Source organism: Xyrauchen texanus, chromosome 43 (genome assembly GCF_025860055.1).
Source record: "Xyrauchen texanus isolate HMW12.3.18 chromosome 43, RBS_HiC_50CHRs, whole genome shotgun sequence".
NCBI classification, from domain to species: domain Eukaryota; kingdom Metazoa; phylum Chordata; class Actinopteri; order Cypriniformes; family Catostomidae; genus Xyrauchen; species Xyrauchen texanus.
The window spans coordinates 13,496,853-13,524,356 of NC_068318.1; the positions used below are offsets into that span (position 1 = coordinate 13,496,853).

The following is a 27,504-nucleotide window of genomic DNA, read 5'->3' on the forward strand; positions in this document are numbered from 1 at the left end:
TTCAGAAATCATTATAATATGCTGATTTTCTAATATGGGCTTATTAGATGCATTTTACTCATTTAACCTGAACACACATTTGCAAGCACAAGCTTTGTTGATGATAATGAGACAGCATAAACACTAGTTAAATATAATCTAAACATTCATATTATTTTTATATCATATTACATATCTCATTTATATCATACAGCATACAATTTAAATACCTGCTTAGCCGAAACAGCATTTAATTGTAACTAAAACTTGCTTATTAGGACATATTTCAAATTTCAATACTCTGAATCCTGGCTGGCAAGTCTGGAAAGAGTCCCACTAATAAAATATATAAATTTTTATATAAAATATCATGTCAACTAATGAAAAATATATGACTTACTCGTCAGAAATTGTATCCTCGACTGGATCAAGTCTCTCTTCAAAATACAAACGTTCATCAGAGTCCGGCTATTCTTCTGAGGAAAATTGTAACTCTTCATCACTATCCAGGAGTTTTCTCACTTGTGTATCGTGCTGTCTTTCAAACGCACATAAAAGTGAAACTTTGTTTTTAAAGCACAGTCGGGGGTGTTTACCATTTGGTTTGATCATCTCAGCAAATTAGCGTATGAATGGCGCGCTCTGCTCGCTGAGCCAGTAGAAACTGTACATCGCTTTGTTTCATACAGATTACATTGCAGGAGAATATTTGTTTTAAATTTGAATTGTTTTATTTAAAAGTAGACATTTTAAGCTTTCTTTAGACATATGTTTCATGTTTGTGTGATAAGTATTCCCAGAGTTTCAGTTCATTTTTGTGACGTGTTTGAGATATATGCTCGCAAACCCAGAGACTGCTGACAGCTCACTATTTTTATTTTCTTTATTTTACAAAAGCACAATGTTTTGTTGTTATTGTGAGTGTACACAAATAAAAGTAGATTTTAAGTCTCTAATGATGTCTTACACTTATCAGTATGCCCTATCTGTAAACCTTTTTAAAAAACTGTGATTTCATAAAATCACATTCCTTTTTTTACATAGAGAAAAAGATTTTTAATTATAACATATACATCTTTCAAGACGGACATAATTTGAGCTCTGAGGTTGTAAGCAATGATATATCCCTCTCAAGAAGCGAATGCAGAATTCCCAGTGAAGAACTACACTTCCCTCTCAGTCACTCACTCAACATTGTGTCGATGTAGTGTCACTAGGGGTTCGATCTTGAGAACCCCAATCACCTTTGCTTAAAATTTAAAAGGCCAATGAGAATTGGTGAGTGGAATTTGCATGACACTCTCCGCCCCGGGTATAAAAGGAGATGGTGTGCTTCACTCATTCAGATTTGTTCTTCAGAGCTGAATGCATGATGTGTTCGTCCTCTCACCTCTTGCTTTGGCTTTGCTGGATTTTAATGCATATATCAGAGGTCACCCTCGCATGGTCGAGTGTTGTGCTTCCAGGGTATCCTTCCATGTTTGAGCTACTGGATGTGGCTGTGATCTCTCCCCTCCGGACAGCCATAAAAGTCTCAAATGCTTGGGGCACCAGCACGCCGAGGCAGCTTTCGTGGAAGGTTCATGTTCTCAATGTGAGAACATGCCCATGAGAAAGTTGTGGTCAAGGCTCACTTCCTTCTTCATGAAGCAAGGAGTCACCCAGCTGCTACCCAACCTGGTTCATCCAGGGCTGATGCTCCGCAAGCCCGTGGACCTCCCAACCCCAGCATGCTCGTTCTATCTGGAAGAGCTTTCGAGCGATGCAGGCGGCCCGCTTCAGGGCGGGTTTATTGTGTTGTTTGCAGCTCACGGCGAGGATGAGCTTTCGGTCACAGCATCAGAGGGTGGGCTTCTGCTATCGGAAGTGGATGAATATTCTGAGCTCCCGCCCACGGGCGGTAGAGCACAGGATGAGGCGGACACTGAGATGGCAGCCGTGCTTTCCCAGGTCGGCTGCGAACATCGGGCTAAAGTGGAACTCTCCACCCTGCCCTAAGCGTCCACAGCTAGATAATTTTTTTCTGGGCTCAAGCACGACTCACGGCCACGCCCCGCCCCGGTGCCTTTATTTCTGGAAGTGCACAAGGAGCTAACGAAGTCATGAAAGGCACCTTTTTCTGCCCGTACACACTTTGCCTTGTCATGCTTTCCCAAGTAGAACGCACCGCGGTGGTACATTAAAGTCCACTTTCTCGATGCGCCCATCTCCCAAGGGGGGCTTTTTGGCAAGGATTTCGGCCATCAGTTCTCAACAGTGAGGTCACACTGAGGCGATTTAAGCCTTCAGGAATTCTGTTGCGGCTTGACTCGGCCACCTTCAGGTGAATCCCCAGAAGATGAATCCCACGCCCCATCTGCTTCTCGCCAGAGCTCTTCCCCTGTGGAGCCAGCCCCAGCTCCTGTACCATCAAATGCCGGCCTCAGAGAAAGAAATTCTCCCGTGGGAAGCTGGGCTTCGAGGTGGTCCTGATACGGGCAGCCCAGGGATGAGGCGGTGCGAGGGTGCCTCCGTCCTCCAGGTGGAGGTTGCCACCCTCCTGGCGAAGGGAGCAATAGAGCACATCCCCATAGCCGATTTGCAAAAGGGCTTTTACAGCCCTTAATTTATCGTGCTCAAGAGAGGGGGAGGGGCACACCCAATCTTGGATCTGCGTGCCTTGAACAAAGCCTTACACAGGATTCCATTCAGGATGTTAATGCATCCTGGCATCAATTCGACATCAGGATTGGTTCACGGCCATCTACGCGAAGGAAGTGTACTTTCGATCCTTCCTTGACACAGACCTTTCAGTTTGCCTTCAAGGGACGAGCATACCAGTACAAGGTCCTCCCCTTGCGTCTTTACCAAAGTCGCAGAGGCTGCCCTGGCCCCGCTGAGGGAAAAAGGCATATGCATTCTCAATTATCTCGATGACTGGCTAATCCTAGCTCACTCGTGAGATATATTGTGTGCACACTGGGTCCTTGTGTTTCAGCACCTCGACTGACAGCACCTTTATGACTTTCAGCCCTTGGTCAGATCTGGCATTTCTATGGGTAGGTGTTCCACTAGAGCAGGTCCTCCAGTTGTATCATTCCATATGTGAACTTCCCTGTTGGTAAGTCCATGTGAGGTATTCTCCACATGTTAACCTGCCTCCAGTAGGATGTGGTCTTGCTGTAAGGTCACAACATGGTTGAGCGCTTGCTCTGAGGCACGAAGCAGCTTGCCCATGTCCACTCTTCCATACCTTGTGACACGGTTCAGCACCTGCTGCATTTCCTATAGGAAACCCTAGTGTCACTAGATCGACACAACATCGAGTGAGTGACAGACAGGGAATGTCTTGGTTACTTATATAGGGAACGAGACATTGTGTCCCTCCTGCCATGGGGCTGGACCGGCCGCTGACATGGCCGGGACTCTCTATCGGCTCCTCAACATAAATCTGAATGAGTGGTGCACACCATCTCCTTTTATACCCATATGTCCGGGGCAGAGAGTGGCATGCAAATTCCTCTCGCCAATTCTTATTGGCCTTTTCTATTTTAAGCAAAGGTGATTGGGGCTCGAACCTCTAGTGTCACTACATCGACTACATCCTCCATCAGGGAACAGAGGTTACAACAGTAACCAAGACGTTATCCTGCAATATCAGGATATCACGATATCAAGTCGACATGTGTATGAATGTTCATGTGCCCTGCAATCGAACCCATTCTGCCGAGTTACTGACTAGAGCCATCCCCCTTCACACATTTTTACGTCAATTCAAAAGTGTTTACCTTTCTCACTAGCACTAATTGCATCAACCTCAGAGACTAGGAACTAATCATGATCGCATTAACAATGGTGTTCGTGATTCGCCGGTTGCATTTTCACTCTAAAGTTAAATTTTTACTCCACTGACACTTAGGTTTAGGGTTGGGGTTTGGTTTAGGGGCAGAGTTAACAAAATATGCATTTCTGATGACATATGTTTTACATAATTACGCTTGCTCAAATGTTCAGACTGATTCCAGGTGTAGACATGTTGGCATACTATTGCTGAATTCTCAGTGCAATCAGTCTGAATAATTTTACTAAAAATCAATATTTTAACATTTTAGATTTTTACCATGGGATTGGGGGGGCCCAGAATCAAGGCTTTCCAAAGCTGGTGGTCACTGTTGCACTCTATATAGGAACACAGCATTCATCCAATTCATTCTTTTTGTAAGCCACTTTCACCCTGTTTTATGATATGAACCGGTGACAGCCCATGCCCAATGATTCCCATTGCCTCATCAGATTAAAGTGGCCATTAAATACTTAATGTCTCTTGATGTCAAAAGGGCCTCATTATGAATGTTATGAAATTTATGATTCACATTCATTTGCTGTTTTAATTTAAAAGCTGATATTTTAAGAGACGTTTCCATCCATACTTCCCCAAATTTCCCGTTAATTAATGTATAAATCATCCCTCATGGAGATTAATTATAGATTTGCCTTTCAAGGCAGTAGGAATTTGTAAGTAAAAAGAGCACAAGAAACAGTAAAGGTATCACAGTTAGGTTTAAATGTAATAAGAAGTAGAATTCGCCTTTCAAAGTTGTATGTTTCTTTTTAGTTCCCCTTAAAAAGGCCTTATAGAATGGATTTTTCTGATTCTAAATTCTGATTAGATGAGTCATGTTCAAAGCCATTGTAAAATGACTGCAAACACACACCATTCTATAACAATGTGCCTCTTTGCTGCAATGCTTGGTAACTGCAAACAGCCTACGGTTAGGAAATTAACTAAATTTGCTGAAGAATTGTGTATTCTGACAATTATTAATATTAAAATGTAACTGTTTGTTGAACATTGGTATCTTTTACTATATTGTCTTAAATAATCTTTTGTTTTATGTTTGAAACGATTCTTGGCTTGACTCAAATGGGCATTTCATTAGACAAAAGGTCTTGATTGCATTTTATTAAAAGCTCCAGCCAGAACCATGTCTAGCTTTCGGGCAAAGACAACTAAGGGAAGCCTGACTTTTTTTGTAGAGCTTTAAAATAAATGTGTGACAGCAGAAAATAGTGAGAAAAGGACACACACACACACACACACACACACACACACACAGGATAAACGTAGCTTCTGTACACTTTAATCTAATAGTGCCCAAGTTGCTGAGTTAACATGCTTTGTAGCATTAATGATGTGGTGTTGATGAGATCTTTCCAAATGTCTTTCTTATTACCATAAATCGACAAAGTGTTTAGAATAATAGTCCTTTTTATCTCTCCTAGTAAACTTTAATTTGGAGAGGTCAGTTTGAAATCTGTTGATGGCTTTGAACAATATGGGGTTAAAGAAATAGTTCACCCAATTATGAAAATTCTGACAATTTTCTCACCCTCATGTTGTACTCATAATTATAGAGCATGAGTCATATGAGTTTCTATGAACTGTCAGGAATGGAAAAATCTGGGTAAAAATTATTCAAAAATGTCTTAATTTATTGTTCCACAGAAAAATCAGCATACAGGCTCAGAGCTCAGAGCTGAGGATGAATCAAATAATGACGGAATGTTTTAATTTGAGTCAACTATTCCCTTAAGTATTGCTCTATTGAAAATTCTAAACCAGTATACTTATTATCAACTTAAAATATATATGTTTGAGATGAGAACAAAATCATGTGGAGTAAAATTCAACACAGTCATCAAAAAGTTATGATCACATTTCTATGAAATGTTTAAATGGATTCAGACTTTTAACTGATGGTGTTCACTCAATGTGATTTTTACTGCTTGCTCAATTTACTTAATTAAATTACCTAATGCAACACAATCATTTAGAATTTTTCATCAATAACTCTTTTATTGTGTAAACTCCATCTATGTTGACTTAATCCAATTGTGTTGGGACTATGTGAATAATATTTGTTCTAATGGATTGCTGGGTAGGGTATTTTCAGTTCCCAGCTTGCTTTGCTTAGCACTGGACTGAGAGAATACATAATTTTGTATGTATTTGTAAGCAAGATAAAATTGAGGAGAATTTTTAGTATGTAATGTTCTTTTATTTTAGGATTTACAGGGGTTTCTGTCTTGTTGGATTTTTTTTTTTTTTTTTAAGAAAAAGGTTACCATTGTGAATGAGAGAGCTTATGGTTAGGTTAAGGATGGGCACATTTTTACTGAAGCATTAGTATTGCTTTTTACATGAATCAATGTGAAAAGGAAACCACACAAAAATGAGTGATTGGGGATCTGAATACTCTCGAACACCACACATGTCTAACAGTACAAAAAGTTAGAAATAATATGCAGTGTGTGTTGTTATTAGCTGCAAGGTTCAATTAAGTAAAATGGACAGATTGCATTTTAACTTTAAAATGTTAACTTTATTAATTTAGGTTTCTGCTGCACAAAGAATTTAATTAAAACATAGTTTAATTCCATATTAAGGAAACTCCTTTTCAGTGTGTGGAATTCATGTCCAGAATGAATTCATGTTGAGCCAACACATTTGTATTTTGTTCTTCAGTTAACCTTGAGATATCAGGCAAGAATGTCTCTGGTTACATGTGTAACCCTTGTTCCCTGAAAAAAGCCGAACGAGATGCTGCGCTGCTAAGCGCTTCGGGGAACAACTCTAGCTGTGAACCGAGCTGAATAATGTGTGTAACACGTCAGTGAACATTGACCGGAATTTATAGCCTCGGCTGATGTAATCATTAGATGCACCTGCGGCCAGGCTATAAATGGATACGTCACCAGGTGTCATCAGATACTTCTTTTTGAAGAGCAGTCCTGGGACGTCCCAGTGCGGCAAAGCAGCACAGCATCTCGTTCCGCTTTTTTCAGGGAACAAGGGTTACACATGTAACCCGAGACGTTCCCTTTACAAAAAGATTCACCATGATGCTGCGCTGCTAAGCGCTTCGGGGAACGCAATACCCACGCCGCCGCACTCGGGGCTGTCCGGACCCCTACGGTTGTGCAGTGTACTCACAAAAACGCAGGAGGTCTCAGACATGAGCTTGATGTCTACTCAAGGGCATAAGAGCCCGGAGTAGCATAAACATCTAAACCATTCAATTTTGATGAATGTGTGCGGAGAGGACCAGCCTGCCGCATCACAAACTTGTTCAGGTATGAGCTGAGATGTCGACTCAAGGGCATAAGAGCCCAGAGTGCAGAACATCCAAACTAAAAAAGTCCAATGAATGTGTGCGGAGAGGACAACCTGCCGCATCACAAACTTGTTTAGGCATTGGCTGAGATGTCGACTCAAGGACATAAGAGTCCGGAGTAGCAAAGCATCTAACCCATAAAGTTCAATGAATGTGTGCGAAGAGAACCCTATCGCAACACAAACTTGTCATAAAAACTGATGAATGTGAGCAGAGAGGACCAGCCTGCCACATCACAAACTTGTCCAGACATGAGCTTGAGATGTCGACTCAAGGGCATAAGAGCCCGGAGTGGCAAAACATCCAAACTATAAAAATCTAATGAATGTGTGCGGAGAGGACAACCTGCCGCATCACAAACTTGCTGCAGAGGGATACCTCTAGCCAAGGCTTTAGAGGAGGAGAGCCCTCTGGTAGAGTGCGCCCTAAAACCTACTGGCGAAGCTTGACCGCGCGCCTCGTAGGCCCGGGCAATAATGAGGATGCCTCTTTGAGGGCACCCCACCCACCAAGCCGTGGCAAACCGCAGTGGCCACATAGAACCTGGCAGTGGCGAGGCAAGTTTTTTTTTTCTTTCTTTTTTAGAAATATATATATATATATAATATTTTCTAAACAGAAGAGAAAAGAGAACAACGTTCACTGCACACTGCCTAACTGATTCTAACTCCTAACAGAGGAAAGAAAGTTTTGACAGGGTTTGTGAAACACACAGAAACAGAATCGCTCTGAAAAAAGAGTTTCTGACGTATCCATTTATAGCCTGGCCGCAGGTGCAGCTAATGATTACATCAGCCGAGGCTATAAATTCCGGTCAATGTTCATTGAAGTGTTACGCACATTATTCAGCTCGGTTCACAGCTAGAGTTGTTCCCCGAAGCGCTTAGCAGCGCAGCATCGTAGTGAAGCTTTTTGGAAAGGGAACTTCACTTCAACAACGTTGTAAGAGCTTCAATAAATGTGCAAGGAAGGGATACAGAGAAATAAAAGAAGTGTAAACTTTATGGGCCAGGGTTTACAAGATGTTTGTATAAAGATATCTGAGATAATTGTGGATTGGCTGTTCTACCATGTAAGTGCCTTAGCAGGGCTTCATATCAAATACTGTTATACCTCTGCTACTTTTTGTTTCATGTACAGTAGATATCAGATGAAGCGTACAACATGCCCACAGCAAAGATGCAGTTTTTCTGTGCAATATCTGATGAATTGTAGAATATATCCTCAAGTGCATGTTGACTTAAAAGCAGCATGCTAATGACAAAGGTTACGGTTAGAATAGTATGGTATTTTATTTTTAAATATGTTTTTTCTTCAGGTCATGAGTTTTGAACAGTGTCTTGTCCAAATTCCTGAACTGAAAGTCAATAGTCTAAAATCAAAGTCGGCCAACCTCAATGAACCTATTACTTTTCATATCATATTTCAGTTAATTTTTTTTCAAAGACCCTATGACATTGACCATGGCTCATGGCTGTGACATAAATTAAAGTCTGTTGGGTATAAAATAAAGTGGAGAGTTTCAAAATTCCCCACCCAAACTTTTTTTTTTCCTGTAGGAAATACATCAAACCAGAACAATCAAGCAATTTCATGTGGATTTTAATGATTAATTTGTATTTTCCTTGTTATCATTACATTTTTTTATGTTTGAGAAGAAGGAATATGCAATTTAATTATGTACTGTGACGTAAACATCATTTATAGCATGATTTAATAGCTCCCTCTTCTAGATGCTGATTTCATACAGCTAAAAAACATAAAAATAGCATTTTAATGGAGTCTATCTTTAATTGTTTACTACCAAAAATAATGTGTATTAGTCTTAATTCTTCAAGTCACTTCTCAGCTGCTTCTCAATGTTTGAATTATTAAAGGCCTATAAGCAGGGCATGAGAAAGATGGTTGAGGATATGCATGTTTTAGCCTGTGGGCACACAAATGCATGTTACACATATGGAGGCTGCATTCATTGCAGTTGAGCGAAATTAAACAATCCACAGTCCTCTCTCACTTTCATTTTGTGACAGAAGTGACAAGTACTTTTATGAAATAGCATTTGTGTAGCTTTGCTCATAATTACTATGATTCACTAATGGCATATAATCCACAAACTTTTCATGGCTCTATAACATTCATCTTCTGGGGTTCATTACACAGATATGTGCATTTGTGCGAGATGCCGTTCTACTGCGTTCTACCGTGTGGTAGTTTAATTAAATTTTTTGGTGGTTTTCAGTGTTTGTGTGACAGGCTTACTTTTGAAAAGTTATATTATGATTTACTGTGACTTTTCCACCTTTTATAGAATATTGCTCTTGATCAGGACTCCAATCTTTCTACAGTCATGATGACAGAGCACTTCAAAATTACCACTTTCTTGGAAACAGATTACCACCAATGAACATGCTATTTTCATTTAAGTGCTTAGTATCACTTCCAAGAACAAGCTAAAGGAAGATATTTATTTTTCATACATTCAGGATTTCTGTTACGGCCCCCATGACAAACGAATAGTTGCCCTGACTTATGCCACTGGCTATTGCGGTGGACGTAAGACAGAAGGGCACGGACTGGACACAGTCTGTGAAATTTCTCCTGATCCGGCATTGTAAACGGCCCTTCAGGGGCCAAACATGAAGGTTCCACAACTCGGACCGGGGATAAAATATCGTCCCCTGCACCTGAGACAGAAGGTCCCTCCTGTCCGGAATCGCCCAAGGCGAGCCGTCGAGGAGAGATATTATCTCTGAAAACCATACCCTGTTCGGCCAACGCGGCGCTATCAGTAAGAGGCAAGACCCTTGCTGGCGAACTCTGGCCAGAACTCCCGGGAGCAGAGAAACCGGAGAAAATGCATAAATGTGCATTTTGGGCCATGTATGTGCCATTGCGTCCAGAACCAGGTGGGCTGGATGACTCAGAGAAGTAGAGGGGACAATGCGCTGTCTGTTGGGAGGCGAAGAGGTCCACTTCTGCCTTGTCAAATCTTAACCAGATTTGTCTCACTACCTCGGGGTGGCGTTTCCACTCCCCCGTCAGTATTTTCTGTCTGGACAGTAAATCTGTTCCCACATTCAGGCATCCAGGGATATAAACCGCTCTGATTAACAGGAGCTTGCCCTGGGCCCAAAGAAGAATCTGTCCTGTCAGTCTGTTTAGCTGGCATGACCGTAGACCTCCTTGATGGTTTATGTAAGAGACTGCCGCTGTGTTGTGCACCCGCACCAGGACATGGCAGCCTCTCAAATGTTGGAGGAAGTACTTCAGGGCCGAAAATAAAGCCATCAACTCGAGACAGTTGATGTGCCAATCGAGCTGATGACCCTCCCATTCCCCTTGAGCTGCCGTCTGTCGTTAGCAATTTGCGACGGCAAGATGCACCTAGAGTGGGACCCAAAGTGAGGAACCGGGGTCTGAACCACATAGAGTACGAAGCATAACCCTTATCTGCCTTAGGGGACTGGCCCTAGGATGAAATCTCCTGGCTTTGAGCACCAAATGAAATGGTCTCATGTGCAGAAGGCCCAAAGGATCACCGTGGACGCAGATGCCATGAGACCTAGTATTCGTTGATTCTGTCGAACAGTGCAAACTTGTCCTGGACCGCGTACTAGACCAAGGCAGGAAGCAACGGAACACCCAACATTTTGCTGGAAACCTCTAACTCCTGAAACACCAGAGGCGGCGGGAATGGAGAGGTTTTGTGGGGTATTGGGAAGGTACAGGTGAAGACTTCACGCACCCCGACCCGAGGGGGGCTACCCTCACAAGGCTGGGTGCAAGACCATCAGGGTTTTTTCTTCTTAGAAATTACTGCCCTGAGGTCTTGCTTTTGGGGGCTGCTGAGGGCAACGAGTCGGCCCCCAGTCTCTACGAGGGGGAACACAACTCACCACGCTTTGTTTTTGAGCCTTCCTTCTAGAAGTACCGGGGCGGTGCGGCGAGGAAGGAATTTCCTGAATGCTTCCTCGTGACTCTTTGTCTCCTGTTACCTGGTGATAACTACATGCATAGCATTACCAAATAAGCCAGAAGGTGAAACCGGGACATCGAGAAGGAAAACTTTGTCTTTGTCTCCAATGCCTGACAGGTTGAGCCATAAGTGTCTCTCCGTGCTGACTAAAGCAGATATAGACCGGCCAATGGTGCGAGCCGTCTGCTTGGTCACGTGGAAAGACAGATCCATGGCTCGACAAAGCTCAGAGAAAGCCTCTTCATTGACCGTGGTGCCCGCACTCAGGACCTTCAACAGATCAGCCTGGCAACACTGCCATAGTGTGCAAGGAAGCACCAGCCTGACCTGCTGCCTGACAAGCCTTCCCCATAAGCTTGGAGGTGGTACTGCACGGCTTTGTGGGGAGAATTGGTCTTTTTAGTGATGATGCCGAGCCAGGTGAGAGACTACCCGCCAGTGTCTCTTCTATCGGCGGCATGACTGAATACTGCCTTGCCTCAGCAACCACGATAGTCAAATATGTCGACGTCAAGGGCAACGAAGACACTAGACATCGCAGTCAGAGACAGGACCCAAATGCAGAGTAAAGCAAAAAGGCTTTATTAATACCAAAAATAAACTAAGACAAATACTAAAACTACCCAGAAGGGGAAAAAACTAAATAAAGGATGGGCTGGAGGAAAAAAGGAAAAACACATAGGACCGACTGGGCGGCACAAATGATCAACTGGAACAAGACCAACAAACAAGATAAACTGGTACTGGACAGCACACACAAGACTAAAATAGGGAGAGAAATCAAACAGGTAAACAAGCAGGGCAGATGTGGCTAATGAACTAATACTAAGCAAAAAAGGGGGTGGGGTATGATGCAAGACAGGGAGACATGAGGCAAAACAGAAACAAAACAAAGCCATGTGCTCTCACAAAAACGTAGACACTCGAATGGCACAAGCGCATATTGCCAAGACAATAGGCAACTTGCGCTCATGCCAACCAACAGATACGACGAGAGAATGCATGGCAACACTAACAAAGCAACGCCATTCATTTTCACACTAGACATAGTCTGAGAGTACATTGTGAGGCAAGACCACGCAATGCATGTAACAGGTGACAAATGTGACAGGACAACTGTGCCAGAGTTTTGCCACACACAAGCCCAATACCACACACCGAAGTGACTGAACCTCAGCACAATGTGAAGATGGGTGGTCGCGAGAGACAGACACAGATTACTGATGTGATCTCACCACGGTAACATAAGCACAATGCTCTCACGTCAATACAAGACAAGACATGGAACACCAACACCAAAATGGAAACCGAACCAGGGAAGTCAGGATCCAAACACCATGCTCCGGACATGAGACACGAGACCAACCTAAGAGCACATGGCAGGGAAACCACAACCGAAGCTGTGTGTTCACACAAAGACAGAAGACAGAACAATGATGTCACAACCCTGTCACACAGCCAGACTGACCGAGTGACAGGATCATGATATTGAGTTTACGAGCGCATCTATAACAGACATTTCAAGATGTAACTAACTGCTATGTGGAGTATGCAAAAGGATCTTTGTCTCTTGAAGCTGCTATTGTGCTGAATAACCCAGAGAGAGGTGTTTTACTGATCGGGAAACAACCTTCTATGTTTTTTAAAGAGCGAAGCTTTAACAGACATTTAAGTTGTAAATAACTGCTATGGGGAGTTACAAAATTTGTGTCTTAAGGCAATTATTTCAGCACTACTCAGTAGTGATGAGAGCTAAATCCCCCTTCACAGAAATCACCTGGGAAGACAGGGAGGAAACATCTAGATTATAAAATCTAGCGAACATATTTGGGGAAGCCCAAACCGCCTCCTGGCAGATGTCCGATAACGAAAGACCTTTTACTCATGCAAATGAGGAAGCCAAGCCCTGTGTGGAGTGGGTTTTAACTCCCACAGGGCATTCCAAGCCCTGTGATTCATATGCTAATTTAATAGCATGTATGACCCAGTGAGACTGCCTTTGGATTGGCCTCCGAAACACACAGAGAGCTGACTCGACAGCCTAAGCTGGCATGTATGCTCAATGTAAATGTGCAATCCTGCACTGGGCAATGTGTGCAATAAACTTTCTTCTGACTGAAAGGGAGAGGGAGAGAGCCTGTCAGGTTATCACCTGTGTTATGAATGGGGTGGCGAAAACCTTACGAATGTAGCCAATTTTAGGCTTCAGAATGGCTTTTGAAAAGCCTGGACCAAAACCTAATCAGGAATCTTCCACTGAAAGAGCTTGAATATCTCCCATATGCTTCAGTGAAGCGAGTGCTAGTAATAATGCGGTCTTTAATGAGAGAGCACAATTCTACCATTTCTAGTGGCTCAAATGGAGAGCCGTATAGTACTTTCAGCACCATGGACAGGTCCCCCATGATTTTTGTCTGAAAGACCTGAAAAAACCCCCACCATGGTGTGCAGGGCCTATCCGGCTTGTCCTGAGACCACGTAAGACTTAGCTGCGAGAGCGGATATAAAACTACTCAGTTTGGATAGGAGAGAAGGACACTTCTTCCAGCCAGGTGCAGAGGTAGGGCATAATTTTTTTCTCATTACCTCAGATCTAAAAATTGCAGATGAGGCTGTTGTATATGCCAAGAAAGGGGACACTGATACGCAATCACTGCTTCCACCTGAGGAAGGGTGGTATAGCCTTTCTTTTCTGCCTGGTCCAGTGCAGTAAAGGCGGTTACGAGTCGGGTGTACGCCATGTTTTGGAGAGCTCGGCATGCACCTCTGGAACTTTACGCTGGGTAGCGGCTTTACGCTGGCCCATGTTCAGATACCATCCTTCCAGTTTGAGTGCATGGGCTTGGATGCAGGGGACCGTTTGGATCCAAATTTTTCGACTGCACTGGAGAGAATGTGTACCAGCTCGGCTTTCAATCTCTAAACTCTCTCAGCTGTTTCACTTTCAGCACAGTCAGTCAGATCCTCTTCCGAACAGCACCATGCTTCACATTGCAACACAGCTATAGACACCGCAACCTAATCTGGAGAAATGCAAAATTAAATTGAACCATCCATCTCAACAAAGGGACAGATATTTGCACAGTCATATTCCATGGGCAAAAACACTGGATAGCAGGAAGCCCACAAATTTGCGCTGATGGGAGACTTTCCTCAATGTCTCCACGCTCAGTGTCAAAGGCTTGTGCACCACCCACCTGTGCTCCAGCCGGAGCTACAACGGGGGTGCTGCTGGAAACTGTAGACTTAGTGGCGCTTTCTGAGAAGAATGACAATCGTGACATAGCGTCTTGATTCTTATGCGCTTGCAGTGAGCGCATCATGCATCCTTGAATGCCGATTCAGTGTGGGCACTGTCCAGGTATGAATTACAGCGATTGTGCCCATCCTGTGGAGGGACGTGTCTACCGCAGGAAATACACTTGTGATAGATATACCATTGTTAAAAGGACATATATATCATTGTGTTACTCTTTTTGTTTGTTTTGCCAGTTGAAAAACACACAAATACAATAATAAATGTAAGGATACAATTTCTCGACAGGCATGCAGGGAACAGAAGATATTTCTGCTAAACAGGAAAGAAGACTCTGTCCACTGAACTCTGTGCAGCTCTCAAAAAAGGCATGATCCACTTAGAGAGGTCTGTATTTGACCTCTGAAGGAGAAGTTCTAAGGAGGCTGTCTTCCGATCTGCCTTGTACAGTATATGCTCGCTGAGTATGGAAGGCAGGACTTCGAAAGTCATCTGCCAATGAGTGAGTGACTTGAAAGGGAACTTAATATTCTTGACCAAAAAAAAAAAACATTATATAAATTTGATATATCATAACATTAAGGCTGCAACTATTGATTATTTTGATGATCGATTAATCTTCAGTTATTTATTTAATTAATTGATTAAACTGATAAAGAGAAACAAAGTCCTGTACTTTATTAAAATTAGATTTTTAAGAAACAGAAATAACGCAGGATGTAAGGATTTGATTAAATTTACGGAAACTAAAATCGTATGATGTTTCATGATTACTAAACTGCAAAGTACAGTTTAACCAAAATGATTGCTCTCCATTTCTCCATTATGATCGCTTTGATTGACATGGATCTGCATGCTTGTTTAATGGAGCTATTGGTAAAGACAAACATTTTGCAAATGGAAATACATGGCTGATTTTGAATACATAACATTATCCAAAATAGAAAATAGAAAACCGCAGTAAAATGTAGGTTATGTGCTTGAGAGAAGCAACTCTATCCAGTGCATAACCTGGAGCTTCTCCATGCAAGCCGCACTTATCCATCTAATCGAAATGTATTTAATTATTGATGATTTTCATTATCAATTATTAGCGATTTTATAGAATAGTAATAAGTAACACCATAGAAACGCTAGTATAGAAATGCTACATTACATTTTAATACCTTTTACTTAAATGGATAATTTATATATTTGTTGAATATAAAAAAAAAATATGAAACCTAATTGGACGCAAAAAATGTATTTCTACATGGAACATATATTTTAATCTAGATTTTTTTTCACCTCAGACGTCTGTATTTGTACCATATTTATCAACATGATAAATTAATTGGTTAAAGTTCAATGATTGTTTATTACAGTATACCATCAAAATGATTTATATTTGTCAGTGAGGTTAAAAATAGAACTCTTGAATCTCATCATGAGTTGGCTTGGAAATTAAAAATAAAAAAAATGTGTAGTGTTAGGGGGCCTCCAGGAACAGGGTTGGGAACCACTGTGTTAGAATATTTTGTCTTTGAATTTAATGAACTATATTTATGTTCTAAGCTGTTTAAGGGTTAAAGGAACATTTCAGGTTAATACAAGTTACGCTCAGTCGCCAGCATTTGTGGCAGAATGTTGATTATAATGTAAAATAATTTTGACTTGTGCCCCCTTTTCAACAAATTGAGGTTAAAGTGAGACACTTACAATGGAAGTGAATGGGGCCAATCTGTAAACTTTAAAATACTCAAATGTTTCAAAATTGTTGCCACAAGATGTAAACAATATTCATATTAACATGATTTTTGTGTGACACAATCGCTTACTAACCTTTTCTGTGTAAAATTATATCTAATTTATCTAACTTAATTTAACAACGTAATTCCATAAACTGTTATCTCGATAAATTGATTTAAACAAAATGTCAGCTCAAATAAAACACAAGTTTTGAATGTATGTATGTGCTTTTATAAAATTTTAAGCTTCACATTCCTGCCTTTAAACCCTTAAAAAATTGGCCCCGTTCACTTCCATAGTAAGTGCCTCACTGGACCCTCGATTTTTGCTTTTTTTTAAAGGAGGGACATGTCAAGCAAGTCATTTTTTTTTTTTTTTTTTGTGGTCAACAATTATAACACAAATGATGTTGATTGAGCTGAATTTGTATTCAACCCAGAATATTCCTATAAGAAAATTTGTTTTCACCAAACTGGGATGAGCTTATTAAAAAAAAAATTCCAAGATGTCAGCCAAAGCGAGAGAAATATAGGTTATAAATATGTTTTAATTAATTCTGAAATATATAATTAAAAAAGTCAAATAATTCAAAACCTTCCATTTTACCCAAAATCATATCACACCTCCTGTGTCACCTGTTATGAAATCTGTTGTGAGCCGAGTGACTTCAGTGTGCTTGGAATGCGAAGCGCTATTTGTGTAAATCACAGTGTTGCTACCCACAGAAAGAGCATTAAATCAGTCACTTAGAAGGTTCCATTCCAGTTAGGATGCTGCAATAGAAGCATCCTAGAGGCATTTTTTTTAGCTTGCATGGCCATGAGTGTGGACACCCAAACAGAACCCATATTATATTTATTTCCTTGTTGAATGTTTAATTTTAAAACCATGGGCATTAGTAGGGAAAATTATTTTCCCTTTGCTGCTATAACAGCTTCCACTCTTTTTGGAAGGCCTGCCAATAGATGTTGAAACATGCAGGCTATTGGTTTAATTGATGTCAGATGCAAAGAGCATCAGTGACGTCAGGCGCGTTGTCTTTTTACACAGGGGCATCTTCAAGTTGGAACAGAAAAAAAGTATTCCCCTTTGTACTAAATGTTTTTCACACAATTGTGTGGATATGTTTAAATTTGTTCACCTGTTAGAAATTATGGGGGTCGGTCACATACTTTGTACATGTCAGGGATTTGTGTTTTTACTCTCATGCAATCTCTTGGTGTACTTGGCTGCAGAGCTAAAGGTAAATACTTAATGTATAATGCCTGTATGTTTTAAGAACTCTAGAGTGTGCATCTGCTCCGAGCATTTGTTTTGAGTGTCTTCAAGTGTCATGCTTCAAGTGATATCTTTTTGTTATGTTTCTACATTTCATACAATGGCTTTTCCCTCTTTGTGAGAAAACTCAGCATCTCATCCTCTCTAGAAAGTTCTATTCTAAGTCAACGGTACACCTTGTGTCAGCCAGTTTGACTAAGAATATTAAAGCTCACCCTCTGGCTGCTTAAACTCGCAATGCTGGAAAAGCTGTCATTCTTTCTTAGTTATCGGTGCTTTTAAACTCAAAGCATAGCTTTAGAACTACACAGACTGCCTTACTTTAGCAAATTGCAGAGACTTTCTGCGAGCTTTCCCCTGAACAATCTGCTATTTGCGCATTATCTCTGCCAGAACTTGGATTTATTCAGAGCAGCACCTCCCATCTCCTTACTAACACACAAAAAATCTATCATTCACACAGATGATTGCCATTTTCCTTTCATCTTAAGCTTTTTATTAATTCACAGTTTGGGGGCATCAAATCTGCACTAAGATTTTGCTGCCAACCCCAAGTGGCACTTTAGAAGATAACAAACATTAATTTCACTTTGTGAAAACAAGCAATTTAGTGGAAACAAGCAAGATATAATCTGACTTCTTATGGTGAAGGTTCTCATTTTCATGCAGAGAAAAGCCACACTCTATTTTGTCCTCATTTCATTAATGACCACAATCTTGGTAATAAAAATAAAAAAATTTTGAAGTTTACTCATCAGAGTGTATCGGAGTGTATAACTGCTATTCCCTTGGTTGCCACATTTTAAGAACCTTTGTTGAACTTGAGGATAATTGAGATAATGATGATTGTGCTCAATGCATATTGATAATTAGTATTCCGAGTGGTTTGTTTAATCCATTTAAGACAAAGTTCTCGTGACATCAAGGTCACTTGAGCTGGGTAAATCCAGTCATCTCAACTCTAATTAATATCCTACAAATGATGGCACGCAATATGAAACAATCAATCTTTATCATAGCTGCTAAATCACCAGATATTAAAACACTGCTTCACAATTTTTTTTTTTTTTTTTTTTGGATTATTATAATAAAAAAAAAAAAATAGACATTTACTTTCTTCCGTGGAACACAAAAGGTATTCAGCAGAATGTTGACTACTTTTTCACCTACCTGATCTCATAGAAACATATTATTTTACCTACATTTTTGCAAAATTATTTTAATGTGGCTCATTATATGTATTGTGGCAGTTTCCTGGTGAAATTACAGAATATCAGTTCGTAAACACTTACTTTTTGCCCTGTTCCCCACACAATGCTATCTTGTGACGTCTAAACACATTTAATGCATGACTTGTGAGGTGAAACAGCAGCACACAGACATGTCAGAGCCTGAACCTTTATTTCCCCCACTAACACAGTTGTCTGCAGTGTGGGAATACTTTTGGGTATGTTATAGCCCCACAAGGTATCAGTAATGTTCCTCAGTTACCAAGTTTGTAAGGTTTGTCACAAAAAAGTATTAGCTCAGGCAGGAAACATTTCAAACCTGAAGCACTAACTCTTTGAGCATCATCCCATATAATTTACGGAGATGATTGTAAGGGAAAATACAGTATTTCAATATACAGTATGTACAGTAAATTTGTAGTGACTCATACAGTTCATAGGTAGACTATGTTTGTATAGACCAAAATTTATGTCAATTTTCACTGTTGGCCCTATTTTAAAAGAGCTAACGCTTAGTACATCGCTATGCTTAATTCAAACGTGCCAAGTCAATGTGCATGGCCATTAAGTTCTGTTTTTTTGCGCAAAAATGCGCTAAGTCTAGGCGCAGGTGGGTTTGGCGAAATTGGGCGCTCATAGCACTAATGGTCTGTGTTATGTGCAATTTAATTCTGATGTTCTTCTTCGGTTATTGCACTGTCTGTGTCCAATTATATGGTCCATTCCCTGTCAAGCACCAGTGATATAAACAAAGACAGCACATTCACAAGAAGTTGGTAGTGTGAATGGACTGCATGCAATGAATGGACCAACAAATGAAAAATAGAAATATGGACCTACGTTCTTTTGTGCATTAACTGCATCCTTGTTGAATGGCAGGCATATTTCTATCATATGCTCCTTTAGCACGCATGGGAAATGTGGCTCTTGTCAGGATGTGGATTTGCACTCCATTAAATTATAGACAATGTAATTATTGTGAATGATTTTAATTTACTGACACACAAATCATCACAAATCTCTATAGTATTAACAGTGATTGTATAGGAACACACTTCACTTCTACCAGTCGATTTTGAAAAATTTTATTCATTTATTGAAACATGAAAAAATTAAACCAAAACATATTTATTAATTTAAATTACACTTCAAATTAAACGAAAATATTGTCAAAATAACGAAGTGGTAAAAACATCCTACCAAACTTTTACCACCTGCCTCTTTTGCAGTGACTTAAAAATCACTCTTCCACAATACAAATTAGATCATAAATACAATCGCGATATTACAACATGATGATATTTCTCGTCGAGGTGAAAAGCTGTTTTGCGATATCAGCATGACGGAATTTGAGGGTGAAATTAGGATAGAAGATGCCCCCACCACATTTAAGCAGTTGCGGAACACAGATAATCACTTTGCACTCATATCACACGCTATTTTTCCTTACGCTCATCTTGACACGCAGAAATGCTTAAATACACCAGCAGACAGACAGCACTCACCCTTTCACCAGGGAGCAGTACTTTCCTGAGGTAATGACTGAAAAACAGCATCTGGAGTTTTTCACACCAAGTAATGAAAATCTAGACATGACATTTATTATAATGGGCTTGTGTGACCATTTTTATAGGCTTATTTAAATTCAGAGGTGTTAAAACATTGATAATGATCTTTAATCCTTGTTAACATGGATTTAATGTAGTAATATTGTATTAACCAAGATTAGTAACCAAGACTGTAGTGACCATGTTTTTTTTATTTTTATTTATTTATTTATTTTGGCAGTATCCAAGGTTCCCCTTCTGTCACTCACTCAACGTTGTGTCGAATTAAGTGACACAAGGGTCTTCCTGGGATGCCAAACGTACCTCTGAACCTGAGAAAAGGCCAATGTCAAGTTGGCAGACAGAATTTGCTTGCCCCGCCCCGGACATACGGGTATAAAGGGAATTGGGGCAGCGAGTGCCAGTCAGAATTTTTCTTCGGAGCCGAACGGTTGTTCTACAAGCAAGCTGAAGTTCACCACAGTTTCACTCACCTCTGTCAGCGATCTATGGCACGTTTCCAGCTGGCGTTCTCTCTCTCTGCACGCTGTGCAGTCTACGCTCCTGGGCGCTTCGACAGCACTTTTCACTGTTAAAAGAGTGTTCTCATCGTAAAAGTTTTGATTTCTATAAGAGTTTGAGTTTTCCACTCGCAAAAGAGCAATACACAGCGGCGTTGAACGTCCTTTTCAGGATGCGTCTTTTTCAAGATGCCTTTCCGCCCCTGTGTTGTTCCTGGATGTGGTCAATTTCTCTCCAAGACCTATGGCCACAGACGCTACCTCGTGTGCTTGGGCAGCATTCACACTGATCGTGGATGGCTCATGTACTCATTGCGAAAACATGACCATGGCAGCGTTGCGGTCGTGGCTCTACTTCCTCAAGGTGAATGCCACTTCAGCCGTCCCCCACGTCGCTCCTTCTTCCCACGGGATTGAGGACGACCCGGCTGGCGATGAAGCCATATGGGGATAACAAGGGGCTCTGTTTCGCCGGGTAAATCCCCACGAACGACCCGCCCCCCAACACGCTCGCTCGCTTCTGTCCAAGCTCGGGATGAGTGCGGCTCGCCTCACATCCAGCCGGTACTCTCCCTTGAGCCCCTGGACTTGGATGATGACATCGTTGCTGCAACGGAGAGTGTCCAGGCGGACGTGGAAGACTCGACTGGGCTGCCGCCTTCGGGCCAGCCCGCCCAGTCTGAGGTCGGACGCGTAGATGGCCATCATGCTTGCCCACGCTGCCGTGAGTGCGGGCTTGGACTGGAACCCTCCGTTCTCCCCACAGCCTTCACGGCTTGATGACTGGTACCTCGGCTCCGGGCGCCGCTCACAGCAGCTTGATAACTGGTACCTCACAGCAACCGGACGCCCGGTACCATTCTTCCCGGAAGTTCATGACAAGCTGACGCGGTCATGGAGGGCACCTTTTACTGCCCATAACCGACCCCGTCCCGAGAACACCACCACCGAAAAGCCTACAGCGCCACCAGACAGGCGATGGCCACCCTTGTGGTCTAGGAGCGCCACCTCTGACTGAACATGGTTGAGATGCGAAACGTTGACAAGTCACGATTTCTCAACGCCCCCGTCTCCCAGCTTGGCCTCTTCGGCGACACCGTCGATGACTTCGCCCAGCAGTTCTCGGTGGTGAAGAAGCCGACGGAGGCGATTTCTCACATCATGCCGCGGCAGCGCACAACCAGCCGAGGGCGTCCCCCTGCAACCAAACAACAGGCAGCTCCGCCTCAACCTGGGCCCAGCTCTCAGCCCCAGTGTCGAGCATCTCTCAGGCGGCGTATGCACCCCCCTCTCCAGGACCCCTTCCAGGACCAGGAAAGCTCTGAAGCACTCCTGAGACAGGCGACCCAGGCAGTCAGATGTTCGCTCCGGAGCTGGTACCAAGACCACTCTATCCCCCGGTAGAGGGCCGGGAGGAGAATCCTTGTTTTCATTTTCCGCACCGCATTTGGGCTGCGGTACCCACATTCTGAATAAAAGATCAATTTCCTCACTCCATGGGTCATCCAGCCATCGGCAAGGGACAGATAGATTTCTTTGCCTCCCAAGACAACTCCCACTGCCCGCTCTGATACTCCCTGACAGGACAGACGCGCTGGCACACAGCTGGCCCCGGGGGCTGCACAAGTACGCATTTCCCCCAGTGAGCCTTCTTGAACCGGTGCTGTGCAAAATCAGGGAGGATGTGTGAACAGGTCATCCTGGTGGCCCCTTACTGGCCCACCAGCGCCTGGTTCTCGGATCTTACGCTCCTCCCTGGAAAATTCTTTCTCGGGGAAGGGGCACCCTCTGGCACCCGCACCCAGACCTCTGGAACCTCCACGTCTGGATGCGGAATATCTAGTGGCTCTACCACCTGCAGTCGTAGACAAGATTAACTAAACCAGAGCTTCCTCCACCAGGCAACTTTACGCCCTAAAGTGGCACTTGTTTGCGAATTGGTGTCCTTCCCGAGCCGAAGACCCGCAGAGGTGCGTAGTTCGCTCAGTGCTTTCATTCCTGCAGCAGAGGCTGGAGGGGAGGCTGTCCCCCTCCACCTTGAAGGTGTATGTAGCTGCAATACCACGATGTAGTAGTTTGCAAGTCCCTAGGTAAGCACGACTTGATTATCAGGTTCCTAAAAGGCACCCGGAGACTGAACCCTCCCAGGCCTAGCCTATTCCACTCTTGGGATGATGGGAGACGGCCCTTCTGATCGTGTTAGCCTCCATCGAGAGGGTTGGGGACCTGCAAGCATTCTCTGTCAGTGACACCTGCCTGGAGTTCGGTCCGGCACATTCTCACATTATCCTGAGGCCGTGACCGGCTACATGCCCAAGGTTCCTACAACCCCCTTCAGGGACAAGGTCATGAACCTGAAAGCGCTGCCCCTTGAGGAGGCAGACCCAGCCCTTTCGTTGCTGTGTCTGGTACGTGCTTTGCGTATCTATTTGGACTTCACGCAGCGCTTTAGATGTTCTGAGCAGCTATTTGTCTGCTTTGGCGGACAGCGGAAAGGGATCGCCGTCCCAAACAGAGGTTAGCTCACTGGGTCGTTGATGCTATTTCTTTAGCTTATCACACCCAGGCCCCCTTGCAGGTTCGAGCACACTCTACGAGATGTGTGGCATCCTCATGGACACTGGCCTATAGCAACCCCTTAGCAGACATCTGCAGAGAAGTGGGCTGGGCAACACACAATACCTTTGCCAGATTTTACAATCTCAGGTTTGAGTTGGTCCTGTCCCGTGTTTTGTCAGGTCCGAGCCGGTAGAAGTCGGTAAGGCGGCACAACCGACCGGGTGTTCCGCTTGCACACAGCTCTCTTCACCAAGTTGATCCAGCGCGCCTTCTATCCCAGGTTAGCCACTAAGCCTCGCTTCCTGGATGTTCTCCTCCCTAGCCTTCTGGTCTGCGAATTCGCTTCCAGACCCACTACGAGTCACAGGTGCTCTGTACTGGGATCGGGCTCCACTGGCTTAGTTCCCTTTTCAGGCAAACTCCCCTTGATGTATTCACCTGCCTGTCGGCGGACCCGCGTTTCCCTTGGGCAGCCCCGCTGCCCTGGTCGCCGTGCTTGTAGAGTCCCCCCTCATTAGGCTGGACCTACCACCGTGCCATTTCCCACGTACGGCTTCACAACCCTCGTGGTGTATTTGCCACATGTTACCTCCCCCTAGACTGGGCAGGATGTGGCCTCCGCAGGGACTTTTCCTCCTGAAAGAATAGGACCGTGAAAGACGATCTTCCTAGATGCATTTCATAGCGTTAAGATGGTGTGGGGAACCTAAGGTCTGTATATGACATCTATTTGGGGCGTTGGGGAGGGCTACGTGCAGCCGACACAGGTGCCCCTAGCATGCAGTAGCCTGCTTGCACCTGTTTCAACAGTTCACATAACACGGTCAGTGCGTGCCGTTTTTATATGGGACCCCTTGTGTCACTTCATTCGACACAACGTTGAGTGAGTGACAGAAGGGGAACGTCATGGTTACTGTTGTAACCTCCGTTCCCCGAGGGAAGGAATGAGACGTTGTGTCCCACAGCACTAGACCTACCACTGTAAACGGCCGTACCTTATTTTCGGCTCCTCGGTGCAAATTCTCCTCAGTTTCTCAGGTTCAGAGGAACGTTTGGCGTCCCAGGAAGACCCCTTGTGTCACTTCATTCGACACAATGTCTGGTTCCTTTCCTCAGGAACTGGAGGTTACAACAGTAACCATGATGTTTTGTTACATTTAACCATGGTTTTACTACAGCATTACAGTAGTGTCCATATGGTAACTTGGTTTAAGTAATAGTAACCATATAATAATATATTTTCTACATGGCTTACTAACTAATTTTTAAAAGGAAAACAAAGCTGCCTAATAATTTTCTGCCTAAGCCTATAAATATATAAACATTTTAAGTAATAATTTAAGTTACTATTTTATTTAGATCGAAAAGAAAATAGTGGTATCGCCCATCCCCAAATCGAATAAAAGACCAGTCGTATAGTGTTAAAATATCATCTCATCTCGTTCATCGTTAACCCAGTATCGTGTATCGTCTTGTCTCATGAGCTAAGTGTATCGCCACACTCCTAATATTAACATAATAATGATAACTGAAAAATAAACCATGACCTATTGATAGTATAACACAAATCTCATTAAATTTTGTTTTATTAAACAACAACGGAGTTTGGATATGAACTTTATTACCACCTGCTGTTGAAATGCAGGAACTGAAATTAGGCTTTGTACTAAAAACAGAGGTGGTCTGAAACATCAGTGCATTACCTATTTCTCTGGAAATAGCAAATTGCGCTTTGCGCCACTTCATTAACATACAATACACCCACAGTTTGCGTGCCCACACCCACTTGAACTTTGCGCTGGCACGAAAATTTCATTAAGAATTAGGGCTCTCATGAAAATTGTTTAAGAAGTAGCGCACTGTTGTAGCGTGTAGTGCTGCGCCTTGCAGGCTCATGAAAATAGCGCCATGAAAGTCTTTCCCTCTACTGTAGCTCTCAAGTATCATTTGCATGATATGCAAGAACCAATGGGGTTTAGCATCATTATCAAACCTGGTGCAACACATTTTTGCTTGGCATATTTGAATGTATGTGAAGGCTGATGAGACTTGAAAGCAATTATGGAATTTTCATATTTGGGTGAACTATTCATTTGACAGTCATGCATGGATGTTTCATTTCATGCAAAATTGCATGTGACCAATCAATTGTGCCTGTATCATTACCCTTACATTATCATATAATCAGATAGGTTCTCTCTTTAAATTAGCATTTTGAGCTGCTCACTGTATCTGTATCAAGGTGAACCACCTGCTGTTGTAATATGCTAATCAACGTTTCTCTTGTTTGTACATGCAGAATGCATATACCTGTCCCAGACCGTTACCTGGTGGTTGGATTGGAGACCTGCCCACTATACACTGAAGGGAATGTTTTGTTCAACACAAAATAATCACCAGGCAGAGGATTTGTGCCTATCTCCATTTCATCAGTCGCATCAACCTTCGTTCCCATGATACCACTCATGCTGTCAGTGCTTCTTTAATGGATTGTTCTGGATATCTCTGTAAATGGACATCTGAGAGATAGCTGCTGCTGCCTCAGATGCATATTTTACAATAATGCTTTTTCATGTGGAAGTGTCACTTTGTTCTAAAATGCACCTGGTGGGTGTCCAAACAGGTGGATCTAGTTTATTTGGAATTTGACTAAGCCTCTGGGTGGGCCATACATAGCAGGGTCATAGGGCTCAAATAAAGATCCATGGGAAAGCCAGGAACACACCAATGAAAGCTATTCAACCTTTGATAATATACCAAGCGTCAAAATGACTTGAACTATATTTAAATCCACTCGAACTGTATGTGGTACGATACACTAACTATAAATGTGATGGAACCTCAGTCTTTGTTAATTTACCCTTAAATTTAAAGACCTTATCATTTGTTATTTAATGTAAATCCTCAGAAAATGTGTGTATCGGAATACCTAATAATAAAAATTACTTTGAGTTATGACCCGTCTTTGCTGCCTAATACTAGATTTGTCCATAAAGGTTCATGAAAACTTTTCTATACAGTTTTAATTGAGGAGAGCCCCAAGTTTACATGCCCTTCATAACAGATGCTGTTATGCAGACTAATTTAGACATGGCCTATGAACTCTTTGACTATGCCAACATTGACTGTTCTAACACTGTTTGAGTGTACATATTGCCATTGTATTGGAGAGTGTGTAAACATTGGGATGTATGAAAGAAGTGTGTAATTTTAAAATCATATCCCAAATTAATGTGCAGAGACAAGAAATCCATTAATAGGTTGACTTTGCCAAAGAGTGTAAACATTTTAATATTGTGGTGTTTTCAATTTTACTATTTGTTAATACAGTCTGACATGTCAACTAATGGCTCACCTTATGGCTTGAGTTTGGGATGGGTCTACCTTTTTGTCTGAAACCAGGGGTCAGTTTTGGTTGGGTTAGCCCCTGCTGGTAGATAACTACATATATTTAGTAATAATTGTTTTGTTTTGTTTGTGTGTCAGCTATTGACCTGTTCGTGTTCCATCTGCCCCCAATGTCACTTTAAAGTACAAATGTTCTGTAATTTATATCTAGGCTCCCCCCTTTAATTTAATAATTACATTTTGTAACAAACTGTTTATATTGTACCCACCAAGTTCTGTTTTATAATGAGAATGTTGTCAAAATCAATGGTGAGAAATATACATTTGTCAAATGGAAATGAGTATTGATCAACTTGTTCAATTTTTCTATGGATATATGATTACACTTTACTCAATAATATGGATTTTCCAGCAAAAAAAAAGACATTTTTCACGACAATTTAGCAGGGTGGACAACTCACTTGCAAGATATTTAAAGTAATAAAATAAAGTAATAAAATAATATTGGAGTTAAGTGTAATTGAGCTTTCATCAATTCAATTTTATGTTTAAAGTATATATCATTGGGTTGCTAAGTTTTCTTAAAGCAAATCTCTCAGTAATTTTGTCCTCATTAAAAAGTTTAACTTCTGAAACTATAAAATAAATGGTACATAAACAAATTAAATAAAATCATGTACACTCGCATAAAGACTCAAGTCATGTCAGTATTAGCCTAATTAAAGCTGATTTATTCCACATAAAGTTTGATTGTATTATGGAGCTGTCATGACATGACCAACCTAACACTACTCACTTTATCTCGTCAACCAAATTAATATCATTAATTTCGCTCACTGAATAAAGTTGAAAATGTTAAAATACTTTCTCCAATTTCAGCTCAATAACTATATGTAATCCATTGGTAGGTTAATTATGATATGATATGT

The 27,504-nt window shown here is 42.0% G+C and overlaps 1 protein-coding gene across 1 annotated transcript in view; it reads left to right on the plus strand.

Moving 5' to 3' along the window:
* LOC127635839 (leucine-rich repeat transmembrane neuronal protein 4-like) overlaps positions 1-27,014 on the plus strand; it is a 57,544-nt gene extending 30,530 nt beyond the window's left edge. The window contains exon 3 of the mRNA XM_052116083.1: positions 25,527-27,014. Coding sequence (XP_051972043.1) covers positions 25,527-25,592 — 66 coding nt within the window. The 3' untranslated portion in view covers positions 25,593-27,014. The remainder of the gene's footprint in view (positions 1-25,526) is intronic.
* Positions 27,015-27,504: the final 490 nt, after the last annotated feature.